The 19,096-nt window shown below is 34.1% G+C and overlaps 1 protein-coding gene and 1 pseudogene across 1 annotated transcript; both read right to left on the bottom strand.

Moving 5' to 3' along the window:
- Window positions 1-758: 758 nt before the first annotated feature.
- Window positions 759-6,686, bottom strand: LOC104117944 (suberization-associated anionic peroxidase 2-like; annotated as a pseudogene).
- On the bottom strand, window positions 6,674-10,806 carry LOC104117942 (suberization-associated anionic peroxidase 1-like). Its single transcript, XM_009629096.4, has 3 exons — window positions 10,459-10,806; window positions 9,204-9,401; window positions 6,674-7,490 (listed from the first exon to the last, which is right to left on the bottom strand). Exons 1-3 carry the CDS (start codon window positions 10,738-10,740, stop codon window positions 6,930-6,932), a joined length of 1,041 nt encoding a protein of 346 aa, XP_009627391.1. The 5' UTR covers window positions 10,741-10,806; the 3' UTR covers window positions 6,674-6,929.
- Between the last annotated feature and the right edge of the window lie 8,290 nt (window positions 10,807-19,096).

The following is a 19,096-nucleotide window of genomic DNA, read 5'->3' as shown; positions in this document are numbered from 1 at the left end:
TCAAGTGTATGCAAATTCAAATCTCACAATCATTTTGAGGCCAAGTTCAACTATGTTTCGGGAATGCACGCATCAGCAAATCCTTGGATCCTCGACTCTAGAGCATCTCACCACATAACTGATAATCCTTACAACTTGCAGGAATACAATGGCATGTAGCAGGTCTCCATGGGTGATGGTAACAAAATACCAATAACTCACACTGGTTTAACTCAATTACATGCATCAAATAATATTTTTAAACTCTCTAACACTCTATGTGCTCCTAGCATTAAACGCAACTTACTCTCTGTCTCTAAATTTTGTCAAGATAACCTAACCTCTATTGAATGCTTTTCGTTTCATTTTTCTGTGAAGGATTTGGAAACACGAAATTTGTTGGTGCACGGTCGGAGTAGAGATAGTCTCTATGAGTGGCCAACCTCACCTTCCTCAACACCTATATATTCTCAACAACCATTCACCTCAGTCCCACAGCCTCAATCACCAACTTTTCCAATTGTATACAGTCACAGAACAACAAAAATGATATCTACTGGCCAAACCATTATTGCTCGTACCACTGCCTCAACTCCGCAACCCTCACAACCTTCCCCCGAACCCCTTCCAGTCACAAAACCACACCAACTTTTTCTCCCTCCTCCAAATCGTGTTGTGACTCGTTCACAGAACAACATTCACAAACCGAAAATAATCCTTGACTTCATGGCTAACTTATCCCCCACCATCACCCCTACCAGATTTGAACAAGCTAACAAACACCCATAGTGGTAGAGAGCAATGAAAAGTAAATTTAATGCATTATTGAATAATCAGACATGAGAATCGGTACCACATGACCCCACAAAAAATATTGTTTCTTGCAAGTGGTTATACAGGTTAAAGAAAAAAAACTGATGGGACAATTGATCGCTACAAAACTCGTCTTGTGGAAAAGGGGTTTACATAATGCCCTGGAATTGACTTTCACGCCACATTTAGTCTGGTTGTCAAACCGAATACTATGCGCTTGGTGCTTTCGATTGCTATCTAGCAGAATTGGCCCATACATCAGCTTGATGTCAACAACGCGTTATTGCAGGGTCACCTAGAAGAAGAAGTCTACATGGTCCAACCTCCGTCTTTTGAAGACGAGCAGTTCCCCTCACATATATGTCACCTAAAGAAAGCTATATATGGACTCAAGCAAGCTCCTCGGGCCTGGTACAATGAACTTAAGACGTTCCTTCTCTATTTGGGATTTATCAAGTCTGAATCAGATGCATCACTTTTCATTCGCAAGTGTCGAACAACATGTTGTATCTGCTGGTTTATGTCGAAGATATCATCATCACTGGGAGCCATAGCTCATATGTAAATCATGCTATCCATTGTCTTGCTGGCCGTTTTTCCATTAAGGATCTCGAAAACCTTAACTTTTTTCTCGGAGTTGAGGTGCTTCGTGTTGCAGATGGAATTACTTTATCACAGTCCAATTACATCAGTGAAATCCTCTCTGAAGAAAATATGAAAGACTGGAATCGTGCAAAAACTCCAATGAGTTCCCATGAAGTGCTTCATCAAAATGATGGAGCGGAACCAACTGATGCCACTCGCTATAGGAGAGTCCTTGGAAAACTACAGTACTTGTCGTTCACTCATCCAGATATAAGTTTCTCTGTAAACAAATTGTCTCAATTGATGCACTCCCCATCTGAAGTGCACTGGAAAGCACTGAAACGAGTACTCAGGTATCTTCAGGGAACAATTCAGTTTGGTCTTCGCATTCAAAAGGTTAATGATTTCAAGCTACACATGTATTCTGATGCGGATTGGGCTGGATATGCGAGTGATCGAGCCTCCACTACTGGTTACATACTGCTTTTTGGCCAAATTCCTGTGAGCTGGTCATTCAGGAAACAAAGAACAGTTGCTCACTCATCAACCGAAGGAGATTATTGAGCGGTTGCAAGTGCACTTGCTGAAACAATTGGGTGACGAATCTGCTAAATGAACAACATGTTTCACTTCCACAAGAACCAACCATTTACTGTGACAATGTTGGTGCGACTTATCTTTGCGAAAATCCAGTATTCCATAGCCTCATGAAACACATTGCAGTGGACTTTCACTTTGTTCGCAAGCAAGTCCAACAGAATCAAGTTCGCATTGTTCATATTCATACTGCAGATCAGGTCGCGGATACTCTCACCAAAGCGCTACCAAAGCTAGCCTTTGACAGACAATTATTTAAGCTAGGCGTAGTTACACACTGCCTAACTTGAGGGGGCGTATTAGAGCATAAGTTAACCAGCTGCTACTTTAATGCTTTGACCAATTCTTTAGCTAGTAGTTAGAATTTTGTTAGTCTTTTATTTTCTCAAATAAATCTCCTTATTCAAGGAGTTTGTTTAGCAAGTAATTTAGTCCTCATCTTCTAGAGGAGTTAGTTTAGGGAATTGGTTTTTCACTCTTGTATTTAAAGGTTGCTTTGATTCAATAAACATATCAGCTTTTGTGCTTCTCTTGTTCTTATACCGCAAAAGTTACGAACCTCCAACGGAACGCCAGCCCGAGGAGGCAAGTTTCCCAGTTTGATCATGGCATCGCTAAAATCGCGAAAGAAAAGAGTAACGTTATCGCTATAGCTTCGAACAATGGCAGCAGTCGTACTATTTCCCATCAGCACATTATCGGAGAAAAGTAACCCCTGTCCCCCATTCAATTTGTCGAAATAAACCTTGTCGAAATCCCCGGGAGTTGAATCTAATTGCACCTTGTTGGTATTGTTATTGTTGGGACAAGTACAACCTAAGGTAGCTCGTCTCACAAAGTTAGCGTTATTGCTGTCACGCAGGATCGTGCACCTGACAAAGCCTAACGTATGTGCCCCGAGTAACGCTACCATTTCCCTGATTGTCATACCTTTTGCTCTGAATTTCTTTATTGGGTGTCGACATTGTCAAATGGAGCTGGAAGTTGGTTTAATTCTCCTTGGAAATTTGCAGTTCTTGCATCTCTTCGTCCTAATTGCACTTGGTACGATGGTCCTCCCAAGTGTTCATGATTCAGTAAAAAAGATTCACACTATTTCCTTATTAGTCAGTTTAAAAAGATCATTACCTTTTAATATTTCCTTAATAAGGAGGATTTATAGCCGCACAAATGCTATGACGGATTTCAGACCACAAGTTTCAGAAGTTTTACAGCCATACAAATGTGATAACTTATTTAGGACCACATATCTCAAAAGATTTCCCTTCTTTATTAAACTTTGTTTCATGTCGAACTAAGACAGTATTTTTAAACGGAAGGAGTATACAATTTAACATATTACAGATTTAAGAAAGTTATTTTTCAAGAAACAACAACAACAACCCAGTATAATTCCACTAGTGAGGTCTGAGGAGGGTAGTGTATATGTAGACCTTACCCCTACCTTGGGGTAGAGAGGTTGTTTCTGATAGACCCTCGGCTCCCTCCCTCTAAGAACTCCCTACCTTACTCTTGGGGTGACTCGAACTCACAACCTCTTACTTTTCAAGAAAGTTTTGGACTAATTAGAATGGAAATGATCGTTGCAAATTTCATGAATTGTTGATATCTCTAAGGCCATAAGCCCTATATAATTGATTCATCTTGTTGTAGCTATGCCATTCAAAAACCGGATACGCTAATCATGCAATATAATACTCTCTATCTCCCAATTCGCGTGATGCAGTTCGAATATCAATAGCCAGACGATTTTTTCTTTGACTGTAATTTTTTTATATTTCTTTTAAGTATTATGAACTGTTCGTTATTGTGACTTGTAATACTTTGTTATGTAGTTTTCGAAAATATAAATTTTATTTTTAATAACGTAAAGATTTTATGTCTGAATTTATGATAAAAATTAAAATTTTGACTCTTAGAACGTCATCACATAAATTGAGACAAAGAAAGTACAGCTAGACAACTACACATCACAGCCTCGGTATAAATGAAATATCTACTACCAAAACATTACTCCCCCGATCTAGTTTAATTGATTTTTTTGGTTGTTTTCAGACATATTAAGGAATGCATATTTTAACATTAATTAAGAATAAAAATAATTATATTAACTTTAATTTGTTCATTAAAAATATAACAAATACTCCTAGACTCTTTACTCCAAGGACAACTTTGGAAAAAAGAAGTTAATTCCTTCTTGATATCTGAAAAAGTCAAATATTGTGAAGCACAAGAAAAATACCAAAAAATCGATTAAAGTGGACCGAAGGGAGTAACTTACTAGAACAACAGAATCGCGAGCAGCAATGGCTAGAATATCTGCAAAAGAGACAGCTGCGCCAGGGAATCGCGAGCTATTGTTTGAAAACCCCTTACTGAATTATTATTTGGTGGCGAAGTTTTTTCTCCTTGAAAACTTCTAGGAATATCATCTAGAAGAATGCCCCCATCACATCCCTAAAATAAACTTATGAAGAATTAACCTAAATAATCACCAACTCAACCGCTTAAACTAAAAATAGTCGGCGAATGTATAATACAAATAATTTATGTATAATATATGCATAACTATTATAGTTAGTATATAATCTATGGATATCAGCTAGGTAAAGTAAACAATGAATCTATCCGCTTATTTGTGTAAATATCCCAATTATTATCACACGATGTATGTATAAATGTTAGACCCGAACAACATGTAGAAGTCTAAAATTAAAGAACTATAATGGTGTATGATAAATTTGGCAGTGGCTATCAGTGTAAAGATCCCAATTATTATCATTACATTCTTATATCATAGTGAGTTATAGCATCATACTTTTAGGAAAAAAATGTAGAAAATTGGTTCAGTAAAAATGATTGCTGAGAAATGTGGAAGACATAAGTAAGTAATAAATTGTACTCTATTGATCAATAGCCTAAACTTTTAGATAAAATGATCACGTACTCAAACATAAAAGTGCGCTCCTTTAATAGATTAAGCTTTAAAATCATTATTCAACAAGAAAAAGGACGAAAGACTCACGTCGACAAAGTAATCATGGAAGAAGAGGCGAACTAGAAGTGCTCCTGCTCGCCTATTTGGATTTTGGCCCGATATTCTCTGCCACAACTGCTCGAACAGTCGAAAAGATGCACAGTTGCTGAGCTAACCTGCTTCTTTTAACTATTTTGTCACCACTACTGCTCCAGTAAATTGCTCCATAATAATCTTTTTAAAATCTTGAACAAATTTTGCTTTAGTGGGAAAAACAGAGATTCCAGAAAGCATAAGAGCCAAAAAGCTCAGGGCCAAGCTCACATGTCTTATCATGAAACTATGGAAAAAATGGAGTTTTACTTCTCTTTAGGAAGAAATTCTTTTTGTGGATTATTTTTCTTGTTCTCTTGGATACTATGCAATTTGGATTGTTTATTAGGAACTGAGATTGAATTTACGTCAACTTTTTTGCTATTTTAAATGATGACTTAATAAGAACCGTTAGGTGTAAAATTAACATTCGTTGTATGCACAGTGTTATCCTCCACTAAAGCACGTTCCTACTGCTAAACTTTCAACAAATGAATTTCTTAAGTCTTGAAAAGTAAATGCCAGAGACTTAAGTATATTTATTATAAATTATTACTACATATCAACCTAACTTAACATTGTTGTTATTGTAAAATCTAAAATATATAATCTATAAAATGTACTCTTGTTGATTAATAACCTATCAATTTTTTGAAGTCTTGACCAGCTAATTGGTACCTTGGATATATATACAAGAGACAGAGTTATATATGCTTTACAATTATTTAATCATATTATACCAGCCGTGGACAAAGAGTGTTTCATTATTTGGTACGGCAAAGGTCCAAATATATCCCTATGTTTTCAAAAATGATCTAAGAATATCCCTCGTTATATATACTATTGGGTTATCTATACCCCTGCAGTCATACTTTGGGTTTAAATATACCCTTTATTTAAAGGGAGGACATGTGTCATCGTCATGTTGGTCAATTCATAATATACCCCTCAATGGCAGATACAAGCCATGCAACTTAGTAATATGAAATAATAAAACTAGATCACAAAAGAAACCAACGTTGTTTATTCCTGTATTATTTTAAAAAGATCATATATATTTACCTTTGTTTTACTTTTTGAAAATTAAATTCCTACCGTTGTACTTTGTTATATTTGTCCCTCACATGTTAAATGACTCGTCCCACCTTTTAAAAAAAAAGGACACGTTGCTGGCCTTAGATTAATTTTAAAACCTGATCCATTTTAATCAAACCCACCCTCCCCATCCAAAACCCTTTTTAAATCTTCTTCTTCAAATGGTTAAAGCTCACGGTCTAGACCGGTGACTTTCATTGCACTTTGGATGGGTACCCGCATAAGCTCGAAGCTTACGTCATAATTTGTGGTCAAAATTATTGAAAAACTAACACTTCGTTCTTCTTTTGACAGGCAATTAATATATAGTGTTTTGTTCCGAAGTATTGAAATTGTTAGTAAAGTAACTTTAAGATTCCTTTTTTTTAAGGGGTCTTTGACGAAACAAATTAAACTAGCAGGTTAGGTAATTACCTGCCCTAAAAATAATAAGCAAAGAATAAAGCTGTGGAAATGATTGCAAAAACAAAACCAAAAGAAAAATGAAAAAGTAGAATAACAATGGCAAATGTAAGGTAGTGCGCTCACAGTCCATGGACAAGGACATTTCCGTTATTTTGTATTACATGTATAACCAAATACAAAGGGTACGTAGGAGTGAGGTTTGAGACTTTACTCCTACCTTGTAAAGATAAAGAGACTGTTTCTGATAGACCCTCCACTCAAAACAAACATAATCACAACAACAATAAAAAGATTATCATTCAAGAAGTCAACCATACGTTGTTTATTTAGGAAAATAGAAGTTGAAAATTTCAAAGATTTTATTTTTTAAAATTTCTTTCCTTTTTCACATGTCCGCGATCGAATTCCCATTGACCCTGCTGCAGACATCGCGAATTTCCAATCGAGCGCCAGGAGAGGGAGGCAAGTCCCCCATTTTAGTCATGGCAGCATTGAAGTCACGTAAGAAAAGAAAACCATTGTTACTATAGCTTCGAACAAAGTCATTTGTAGTACTATTCCCTGTAAGCACTTGGTCCGAAAAAAGAAGTCCCTGATTCCTGTTTAAATCATCGTAATAAGCCTTGTCGAAAAAATTAGGAGTTATCAAATCTAGTGGTACCAAATTGGTGTCGTTGTTATTGACAGGGCAATTACACTTTAGTGTTGATTTCATAGCTGGATTGATATTGTTGTCGTCACACATTGTAACGCACCTCGCGAAACCTATCGTATGTGCTCCGGCCAACGCTACCATTTCCCTGGGCGACATTCCCTTTGCGCGGAATTTCTTTAATTGGGTGTTGAGATCGTCGAATGGTGCAGGAAGTTGTGTTAATGAGCCTGTGAAATTTGCAGTTCTTGCGTCTCTTCGGCCTAGTCGCACTGGGTATGGTATTCCTCCCAACTGTTGATTAAACATAATAAACAATATGATTACACATTACTTTTCCCAAAAACGTTGAACTAATTAACATGAAAAGAATTGTCGTAAGAATTTAAAGTATATACGCTGATAACATAACATTTTTTTTGTATAATATTCATATTTATAGCCTGTTTGACCAAGCTTCTCTTATCCTAAAGGTACTCTTTTTTTTTTTTCAAAGTTGAAATGTTTGGCCAAGCTTTTGGAAGGTAAAAAGTACTTTTGAGGAGAAGCAGAAACAGTTTTGGTGAAACAGAAAAAAGTAGCTTCTCTCCAAAGTTCATTTTTGAAAAATACTTTTGAGAAAAATACATTTAAAAATAATTTTTAAAAGTTTGGTCAAACACTAATTATTCCTCATTAGTGCTTTTTAAATTAATTATAAAAATACAAATTGCTTCTCACCAAAAGTACTTTTGAGAAAAACACTTTTGAGAAAAAATACTTTTAAGAAAAAAATACTTTTGAGAAAAAACACTTCTCAAGATAAGTTGATTTTGGCATCTTGACCAAACCAGGGGCGAATCTACTTAATAAAATGGGGTTCGCGTGAAAAGAATTTATCATATATTAATAATTTTTTGATACTTTTCGTGTTTCTTTTTGCACAAATTTAAATTTTTATTATATCAAATTGTCATTTGCAGTCTATTTTACCATTGTAAGATATTTTACCATGGTAAGAATTGAATGGTTTAAGAAATATATTGTATGTCTCTTTGAATGATATTCATAATTAATAATAAGCTATAAATCACCAAATGTTCGAACAACATTATTGACAAGCACCACATTTACGTTAAAGTAGGTGGTGCACCCATGGTTTCAAAATTCTTAATCCGCCTCTGGCCAAACATGCTACTAGTATGGGTTGGCTGGGTTTGATTATAAGGAAGCGATTCTTTTTTATCCAATCAAGGCCAGCTACATGTCTTTTTTAAGATGAGATCAAGCTATTTAACGCGCGGGGGACAAAAATGATATCAAAGTATGATGATAGGGGTAGTTATACTAAGAAAGTAAAACGGGGATAAATATTGTTAATTTTCTATTATAAAGAGGCAAATATGGCCCTTTCATATTTTAAATATGTTGTAGGTTGCATGCCTTATTTTTCAATTATTAATCTCACATATTATGCAAAATTATATGTACTTATATTTTAGGGACCTACCGATATGGCAAAAAATTATTTGCAATGATTGAATTGAATGTTAGACTTTTGTTGAAAATTTTAAAATGTTTGGATGGACAATATCTCTAAGTCAACTAAGCCCTTTTGACGGTGCAAAAATCCAAGATAAGAACGTAAGACAACACATCAACATCAAATATATATTGTGTCCACGTTGTTTAAAGCAGTCATAAGCTGCTTATTGTGACTTCCACAAGTTACTCTTTTATTTCCTAGAGTAGGTAGATGTGATTTATGAATCGCAACAAGTGCCTTCCCCCCCACCCACCAACACCTCCTTTAATTTGTGCTAAGATAATATTGACAAAAAAATTAGTACTCGTATAGAAAGTGACATTCCTTTTAGATAGACTAAAACGGGAGTAAGACACATAAACTATAAATAAAAAATATTATATTTACACGTCAGTTCATATCACTTAAACTCATATTCTACCATATAGATCATAATAATAATAATAATAATAATAATAATAATAATAACAACAACAACTTACCATAGCAACAGAGTCGCGGGCAGCTAGGGCTAGGATATCTGCACAAGAAACAGCTGCGCCAGGGCACATATTTTTTATCCTTTGTTTAGCCTGATCTATTACTTCATAACCTCTTACTGAATTATCATTTGGTGGTGAAGTTTTTTCTCCTTGAAATCTTCCAGGAATATCATTTAGAAGAATTCCCCCATCACATCCCTAAATTAATATAATATCACAAGTCAAATATTAGGCCAACAATATTACTATATGATAAAACAGGCTACTTGACTACGTACCTAAAGATAGGGGGAAACTAATTAAGCAAGTAGGCATGTACACAAAAGTAACATTTTCTCATTGTTGTCCTTAAATTTAAAGAATTTATGTTTCCACTATACTACTCTATATATATAGCTAGTAATATTTGACTTTGTCTTCAAAATTTTCCACCAACAATTTTATTTCAAGAGGTAAAAGAATTGCATAAAAACACTTCTATTATTGTATTCAGCCAATGAGGGATAACTTGTATTTTTTGCTTCAAAGATGGCCTTTTTTATCTCATTTGTATTCCAAGTCCGTTAGTAATCGTTTATGGTAGGTGGGTAAGCAGGATGGGATCCCTGTGGTTAGACTAATTATCTGTCTGAGAAGGTTAGCGAGATTTCTGCTATGGTGAAGTGAAAGATTTTTTTATTTTTTTTATAATGCTAATTCCTCTCAATTTTAACCCTTGTTAATTACTAATTGATAGTACTAAAAGGTGCATGTTCTCATACAGTGCAAGAATATTACCTAAATTGATTTTTAGATAGAGAAAGGCCAAAGAAACAGTAACAAGAAAAAAAAAATGTAAGAAGTGCAAAATGCTTAAGACTTCTTACAGTATAGAAGAATTTTTATACTAAATTACTATCATCTCATCTAAAAGGTCAGTGCCGGAACCAGAATTTTTATTAAGGGGAGTCAAAATATAAAAAAATAAATTTACCAAGAAGTCAAGGAGTGTCATTATATAGTATATATACATATTTTTTTAAAAATTTTCGAGTCAAACAGTGTAATTTTCTGACGAAGGGGTGTCGGTCGATACCCCTTGGGTGCATGTGACTACGTCACTGTAAAAGGTAATTACAACTTATTATTTACAGAAAGCGAGATTGACAACATGACTAATAAAGTAGTTACTTGCTAGATCGCTACAATAGGGTAAAATATGATGATAATATAAAATTCTTTATACTATCGATGTTAAAAGGATGAAAGAACTTACATCGACAAAGCAGTCGTGGAAGAAGAGACGAATGAGAGACGCACCCATTCGCCTCTCTCTGCTAATGGCTTCAGCCACAACTGATCCAACAGCTGCAAATATGCAAAATTCCTGAGATAACTTGTCTGAGTTTTGCTCCAAAATATTGCTTGTTGACCCCATTTTCACATCAAAATCTTTCATAACTGTGGCTACATGTGTGTTCTTGTATATAGAGATGCCAGCAAGGGCAAGAGCCATAAGGCTAAGTGCCAAGCTCAAATGAGTTGCACCACAACCCATGATTCAAGTGAATTAAAGAGAGGATTTTAATTAGGAGCAATTGCTTTTTGGGATGATTTTCTTATTTGCTTTTGGCTCCTTTAAATAGGAAATTTGGTCAATATTATATTGCTAGTATATGATTTTAATGAGAGCGGTTGGGTGTGGAATAGACTTTTGCTCAAGGGCGGCTCAACACAATTGGGGCTAACGCCAAACTGAGAGCATTAATTTTTTCTTACATTTTGAGATGCAATATGAATAATTGTTTTATAATTGATTTCTTCTAATAATTCTTTTTAATTGATAATATAACTAATTCATTCAATATCTTTCTAGCAACATTATTTATATTAAAATCATTTCTAATTTTAAGAAAATTCTTTCTACCTAGACAATTGTTACATGAACTATTGATATTATTCTATAAGTAACATATACATTTGGAAAAGAATCAAGTCCTTTTAATCAAAATATGTATAAAAAATTACTTGAAAGTAATTTATATATTTTTAAAATAAACTAGTAGGTTAAAAAGTGGGGTCCCCAAAAATTAGGGGCCTAAAGCGTGTGCTCATAGTAAAAGCCGGTCCTGCTTTTGCTATATGATCAAATCTTTCCTATCTGACCCGTGTTAAGCACGTTCATTTTGATAAACTTTCAATAAATGAATTATTCATATTTTGAAAAGCTAGAGATGCATTGTAAGCATGTAATATACTACTCCCTTTGTCTCTATTTATATGATATTTTTTGCTTTTCGAAATTTAAATTATGTGAACTTTGATCATCATTTTAAGATGTATTTTTCCATCAAATTGACATGGAAAGAATTGCATGTTATAACATTTTCTGTATAGTTTTTTAATATCCAAATTTTATTTGTAAAATAGTAAGTAAATCCAATCCAATTTATCTTCTAAGATTAATTAAATTGACTCTCAATATGCAAAAAATATCGCATAAATTGAGATGAAGGGAGTAATTTTAATTTTCTAGTTACTTGGAGTAGGAGCGTACAAAAAAAATCGATAAACCGCACCAAATCGATAATCCGGGTCAAACCAAAAAAAAAAAACGATGTGGTTTGGTTTGATTTGATTTGGTTATTGGAAAAATAAAACCGACCATAATTGGTTTGGTTTGTTTTTAACTAAAAAAAATTAAACTGAAACCAAACCAACCCGATAGTATATCTATTTTAAAAAATATTTTATACATATAAATATTTACTGTAATGTATAAAGATATTTCTTAAACTTTTTTACTGTTTTATCTTTTACACATTATTTCAAGTTTGAACTTAACATTCTTGAATATTAAATAAATTTAATAGCCCATAAATGTAGTAACTCAAACAAAGTTTAAATCAATACTAATTCTAACAAAAGAAATTCAATTCAACACTAGAAAATAGTGTTGAATATCTATTTTTAGTTTTATACTGATTTATAATAAAAATACATAACTTAGTTTATCCTTTTCTTTGGTGCTTAGTTACCTAATTAATAGTACTTATACTTATTTTAGCATGACTTATATAGTATTTTTAGATTATGTTAATTTTAATTATAGCTTATTAATTAGCAATATTTGCTTTATGTAATTTTATTATCTTTGTTATAGAATATTTACTATAATGCTATGACTTATCTCATATTATTGTGTTACTTTATTGAAAATACATTATATAGTTGTATCTTACTAGGACTTAAGAAATACTTGGAGCGCACAAGTTAAATATATTGTGCTATGAAGACTTTACCGGGAAAAAACTCGAAAAACCGAAAAAAATAATAAAAAACCCAAGAAAAATCGAGATTAAAAAAATCCGACACTATTAGAAATTCGGCAAAAACCGACCAAGGTCTTGGTCGGTAAAAAAACCGGCCAAAAAACTGACCAAAGTTGGTCGGTTTTTCAAAATATATATTTTTAAAAAAAATTTCTTTTACGAAACTGACCAACTTTGGTTGGTTTTCTTTGGCGCAAAAATGCGGAAAATTATTTTTGAGTCCCGCAAAATTTATTTTTAAGAATCCGACCAACTTTTGTCGGTTTTTCAATTAATATTAAAAAAAACCGACCAAAATTGGTCGGTTAATTCGGCCGGTCATTTTAAAAAACTGACCAACTTTGGTCGGTAATTTTATTTTTTAATAAAACCAATCAACTTTGGTCGGTTATTTTCGTGCGAAAATACAATTAAAGAGTATAAATCAAATAAAAGATAGTCTTAAAACAAAATGCACCAATGATCTAGTAGTAGAATAGTATCCTGCCACAGTACAGACCCCGGTTCGATTCTCAGATGGTGAATCTTTTGATTACATAATTTAAAAACCGACCAACTGTGGTCGGTTTTTTTTTGCAATATTTTGTTTTTTGAATTTAATAGACCGACCAACGTTGGTCGGTAATTTCCGATCAACTTTGGTCGGTATGCCTTTCCGACCGTCAAAATACCGTTCACACATAAATGGTCACGTTTTGATCGGTAATTGGCCATAACCGACCAACTTTGGTCGGTTTTTTTGGTCGGTATTTAACGGATTTCTAGTAGTGCGACTTTGTTGGTTTGATTTATAGATTTAAAAATCAGACACTATTGGTTTGATAATTGAAAAATCCGAACCAATCCGACCTATGTAGACCCCTAACTTGGAGTACATTCTAAATGTGATTTATCATATTACTACCCTATCCTAAAATTGTTTCTATTGTAAATCTGAACTTTTTAACCTATAACAGGATGTCTAGAATAAATATGAAATACTCCCAAAATCCCATCAAAAACCCTGAAACAATGGGTGGGGTCAGAGGCGTACGCAAGAATATTTGTAAGCGGTATCAAAATTTATAGTAGTACATCAATAATAACTTCAATTATTATACTTTTATACAAAAAGTATTCTTATTCTATTAGTTTAATTTGTTGAATTTCAAGTTAGAAAGGTCATGGGTTCAATTCTACTTCATCACATATTTTAACCATACAGACTCTATCAAATATTTGTAAAAGAATGTGCTAGTTGAGGTTCGAAACTCTCGTCTTTTAGAACAAAATCAAGTACATAACTGATACACCAAGAGACAATTTATGTCAAGTAGTGTCATTTTTTACTACATATCCACTTTTTCACTGTATTAATAAATATATTTAATAAAAAATTCGACGAAGCGGTGTCGCACGACACCGCTTCGCTAGGAGTGCATCCGCCCTGGGTGGGGTACTTCAGAAAATATCTTAGTAAGAGCTATTTTCAGTATGGAATATATAATTATAACAACTTAGCTAGGAACTTACATTTTCTATTTTCGGTATGGTTACTTTTAATCAATTTTCATAAAATAGAAACGTAAAATCTACTTGACCCATGCATCATGTAGCTCAAAAATTTTAAATCAATTTAAATTATTTAGTTATATGTTAATATAGCAATTAGCATTTAAAATTAAACCAAAAATATTTAATTAAAATTGACGGTATATTTCTTTAATATTTTTAGAAACTAAGGAAAGAAAAAATTGGAAATGATGTTGAACCTTTCTGTTACGCTTTCCCCCTCATTTCTTCTCAAATCTTTAGATATTGATCTTGTCTCCTTATTAAAAAAACTAAAAATCTTATTGCTTGACTTTTTGAAGTTCGAGGGATTGCGGTGCGATTTCTTCCGACATCTTCAAGTTCTTCTGGAACAAGTTAAAATTATAGCATGATAATGTCACATTGCCTATTTAGCAGCCTTAGGTGCCGTTTGGCAGTGAAATAAGTTATCCCTGTTACACCCCATGTTTTTGTACGTGAAAGTACGTACGTCGTAAGTCAATTGATGTAAGCTTGAAAATGAGATCTTTTTTGAAAGTATATAAAGTGATTTAATGATGTTACGCCCCATTTTCGCAAGCCTTTAAGAGTTATCATTTGGGGATAAATATTTCTAAGGGGACATATTGTTACACTTCGTACTTCAGACGTCACTGTCATTATAGGATTATCTAATGTAAGCTAAAAAAGACGAAATCCTTTTACAAGTATAAGAAAGGTTTACCGAAATCTTAAGTAAGATGAGATTAATATGAGACTCGTTAATCATTATTTAAATGAGTTTAAAGTCATGATATGACTATATATGATGTTTGGATATGAAATATAAAGTTTGGGAAAAATCGGATTAAAGTTGCGGAAAAATCGACTAAGAATTTGTCTTGTAATGAAGCTTTTTGAGAAATAAATTTCGTGTGCTATATGGGGTCTTTTTGGGACATATTATATTCCAAATTGAAGGTCTTGGAATGTAGTTTCCGACGCTCTTAACCGTTAGTTCATACGACGTTCGGATAAAACAATATAAGCATCTGAAGAAGGGCCAATGCGAGGGTGCCAAGTAGCACCTTTTTGACTTTTAAAAAAACGGGATATTTACATCCCTTATCTCGTCTCTTTCTCCATTTTTCCAGAGAGCACGACCAAATAACACCCCTAACCTTACCCTTAAACTCTCTACAAGGGATCCCAGGCACGAAATCAAGAAGTGATAACATTAAAACGATCCCTATGACGTAAGTATCACTATACCGCCTCTCTTTTTCTTTGTAGTTTGAGTTTTGGAATATATTTAATAGTTAATAATATGCCTACTTTCTGTATTTAAGCTTTTAAATATCAAGAAAGGTTGATAAATTCATTTTCTAATAGTTAGAACTCACGGGACGGTGATCGGAAGCCGTGAGTTCGAGTTATTTGACTTGTAGTGGATTATTTTGTGGGCTGTTTCGTGTTGCTTTTGGGCTGTCTATTTTGCTACTGTTTAATAGAGTTTTGGAGGAGAAATGGTGTGAAAAAATACCACATAATGGCGAAATGGTGGATTAGTCGTTCTTTGTAATATTTTCGGGGTGTTTGACGCTACTATAGTCTATAATTACCTCCTATAGTGGATTAGTCGGGGTGTGTTGGGATGTTGTAAGCTATATATAACATGGATATCGACTTGAATCCACTATAGGAGGTAATTATATTGTGTTCTTTCATGTGCTTAAGGTTATCTTGATGTTGATTAAGTTAAATGGATGGATTAGACATAAACTAGTGAATAAAGCTGCTAATTGAGGATAGTTGGAGTTGTGGATTATTTTATTTGTTATAAATATATGGTATAAGGCTGGAATCATTAATGAATGACTTCATTATCTTGTTAATGATACTAGTAAGTTAAAGTAAGAAATCTATAAGGGGTGATATGGGGTATACGGATTCCAATTGGGCTTGTAGCTCGTCGTGAAATAGTTGTGACTTGTTGTTGTTATATGGTGTCTTGTTATTAATAATTATGTATTGCTGGATTTCTCTGGTCATTGTTATTGGTATATGGTATTGGAGGAGGCTCTTGTTACAGGGGAAATGCTGCCCAAATATACATAAACGAGCTACTAGTTTAAGTTGCGGACTTAGCCTTTACTCAACACTTATTTTGAATCTCCTTGTGCTATGGTAGATTGAGTTGAGTTGTTTGAGGAATTGCTTGGAAGGTATTAAGGACTCAATGGAGTTAAGGTATGTTAAGTCTATTCCTTCTTTACTTTTGGCATAATCCATATGATACAACGAAACGATCAAGCACGCCACGTTCGCGAATAATTCTATTCCTAGAAGTACTAGGATTACCTATATTCTTGATTCCCCATATGTCGTACATCATATCATCTGTTCATGGGTCTCATGACATTTCGAGAGATCTTATTGACTTATTTCATTATGCATTGTATTCATTTATACATGTATATTGACCCATGACCAGATGGCATTATATACGCGTATAGTATATGTATATAGGGGAAAGGTTATAGCGTTATATACGCACCACCACCTGATCAGCTGGTATACGTTTATGATTTTACCCACAAAGGCTGAGATGATATGATGGGATGACCTCAGGGGCTTGATGATATTATGTACGCATATACCTATGCATGGTATGACATTTACACGCACATGCATGACATTATAAATTTTTCATGATTCACACAGCTATTCAGAATTACAGGTTGACTTCTTTACTCCATATTTCTTTCATGTCTTTTATATACTACTTTCATGCCTTACATACTTGGTATTTTATTTGTACTAACGTCCCTTTTTCCTGGGGTGTTGCGTTTCATGCCCGCAGGTCTCGATAGACACGTTGAGAGTTCTCCTAGCAGGCTATCAGCTCAGCGGAAGGTGTTTGTGCACTCCACTTGCTACGGAGTTTCCTATTTGGTCAGTATGATTTGGACATGTATTGATTGGTATGGCGGGGCCCTGTCCCGACCTTTATGATATTTATGTACTCTTAGAGGCTTGTAGACAAATGTCATATATATGGATACTTGTATGGCCTTATCGGCCTATGTTTTGAGTATACAAATGATCATGTCGGCCTTATAAGCCCGTATGTCACATGTATAAGTTTCTATATCATGTCGGGTCATCCTATATTTAGTATTCCCTTATGTTTTATTCTGTTTATTTCATGACGGCCCTTCTAGCCCATTTACCCATTATGGTATGATAAGAAATATACGTTACGTTGGTGTTCGGTTAGGTAAGGCACCGGGTGCCCATCGCGGCCAATCGATTTGGGTCGTGACAATCCCAGATTAATTATTTTGGTATTGTTAATCCACTCTCCTATAAGGATAAAAATAATACACTACAATCCCGGGATAACTAATCCTGAGATAAATTATACCGCAATTTTATCTCAACCAAACTGTAACGACCCGACTTGTTGTATTGCAAATTGGCATCATGTTCAATGGTTTAAGGCACCAAGCAACTTCGTGATATGTATTATGAATTGCGTGTGTGGTCGAATTTGATTTTCGGAAGATTCAGAATTTAATTGAAAGAACAATTCTTATTTTTGAAGCTTAAGTGAAAAGAGTTAACATGAGTTTTGACTTTTGTGCAAACGACTCCGGAATGGAGTTTTGATGATTTCAATAGCTTCGTATGATGATTTTGGACATAGGCGTATGTCTGAATTTGGATTTGGAAGTCTGTAGGACAATTCGGCACATTTTGGCGAAAGTTGGAAAATACAGTAGAATATTTTTGGAAAGTTTGATCGAGAGTTGACTTTATTGATATCGGGGTCGAAATTCGATTCTAAAAATTGGAACAACTCCATTATGTCATGTATGACTTGCATGCAAAATTTGAAGTCATTTTGGATTGATTTTATACGTTTCGGCACAAGATATAGAATTTAAGAAATTTCATAAATTCATAAGTTCGATTCGAGGTGCGATTCATTATTTCGGTGTTGTTTGATGTGATTTGAGGCCTCGACTAAGTCCGTATTATATTATGTGACTTGTTGGTATATTCGAACGAGGTCTCGAGTGGCTCGGGTGAGTTTTAGAGTGGTTTCGGATCATTTCTAGGCCATTTGTAATTGCTGGTTTTTGGCTACAGCAGCGTGCATCGCGAGAAATTTCTGTTGCACAGGGCTGACTTTGGAAACTTATATCTCGCAATCTGTAAGAAATTTGGAAATGATTTAAAATGAAAATTTGTAGCCCTTTGCATCTAATTTCTAGAAAGGTAAACCATTCATCATTTGGACATTTGAACAGAAAGTTATGATCGATTTACTGAAGACTGGTACTGCAGTCTTTTTGGCTGGCAGTGTACATCGCAAGAAATTTTTATTGCACATGGATTATTTTGGAAGCTTATATCTCGCAATATATAAGAAATTTCGAGATTATCTAAACATGAAAGTTGTAGCCATTTGATTATAGTTTCCAGAAAGGTAAATCATTCATTATTTGAACATTTGTAAAGAAAGTTATGACCGATTTACTGAAAGTTGGTACTGCCTTTTGTTTTGGTTGGAAATAATGAGGCAAGTCGCATTTCACAGATGCGAGTTGCCTGGAAAGATGCTTATATTCGGGAGTTGGTCATTTTATTCATTCTTGACAATTTTAGAGCTCGGGAGAAGTGATTTTCGGGAGATTTTCAAGGAAAAATATTGGGGTAAGAATTCCTAACTCAATTTTGGTTAAATTACCCGAATCCATTGTTATTTTTAACATTTAATTGGTGTTTTAAGTTGGAAAAATTGTGAAAATCCTTAAAGTTAGGATTGAGGATTTGAGGGCCGAGTTATTATCGGAATTTAGTAATTTTGGTATGGTTGAACTCGTATCGGAATGGGTGTTCGAATTTCGTAAAAATTTTGTCGGGTTCCGAGAGGCGAGCCTCGCGTTGACTTTTGGGTTGACTTTTGAATGTGAAATTTTAAGTCCATGTTATATTATCCGTAATTATTTCTGATGAATTTTAATGAAGTTATATAATTTATTTGGCTAGATTTGAGCCGTT

The sequence above is a fragment of the Nicotiana tomentosiformis genome, chromosome 9 (genome assembly GCF_000390325.3).
Source record: "Nicotiana tomentosiformis chromosome 9, ASM39032v3, whole genome shotgun sequence".
NCBI lineage: Eukaryota > Viridiplantae > Streptophyta > Magnoliopsida > Solanales > Solanaceae > Nicotiana > Nicotiana tomentosiformis.
This window is presented reverse-complemented; position numbering and strand designations above follow the sequence as displayed.

Bases quoted from the DNA above. Each gene is read 5' to 3' on its own strand.
- LOC104117942 (XM_009629096.4), bottom strand. From the start codon at position 10,740: ATGGGTTGTGGTGCAACTCATTTGAGCTTGGCACTTAGCCTTATGGCT. The intron at 9,402-10,458 runs GTAAGTTCTTTC...ATATTAATTTAG, and splicing joins TCCACGACTGCTTTGTCGAT to GGATGTGATGGGGGAATTCT. The intron at 7,491-9,203 runs GTAAGTTGTTGT...TTTAATCAACAG, and splicing joins CCCGCGACTCTGTTGCTATG to TTGGGAGGAATACCATACCC.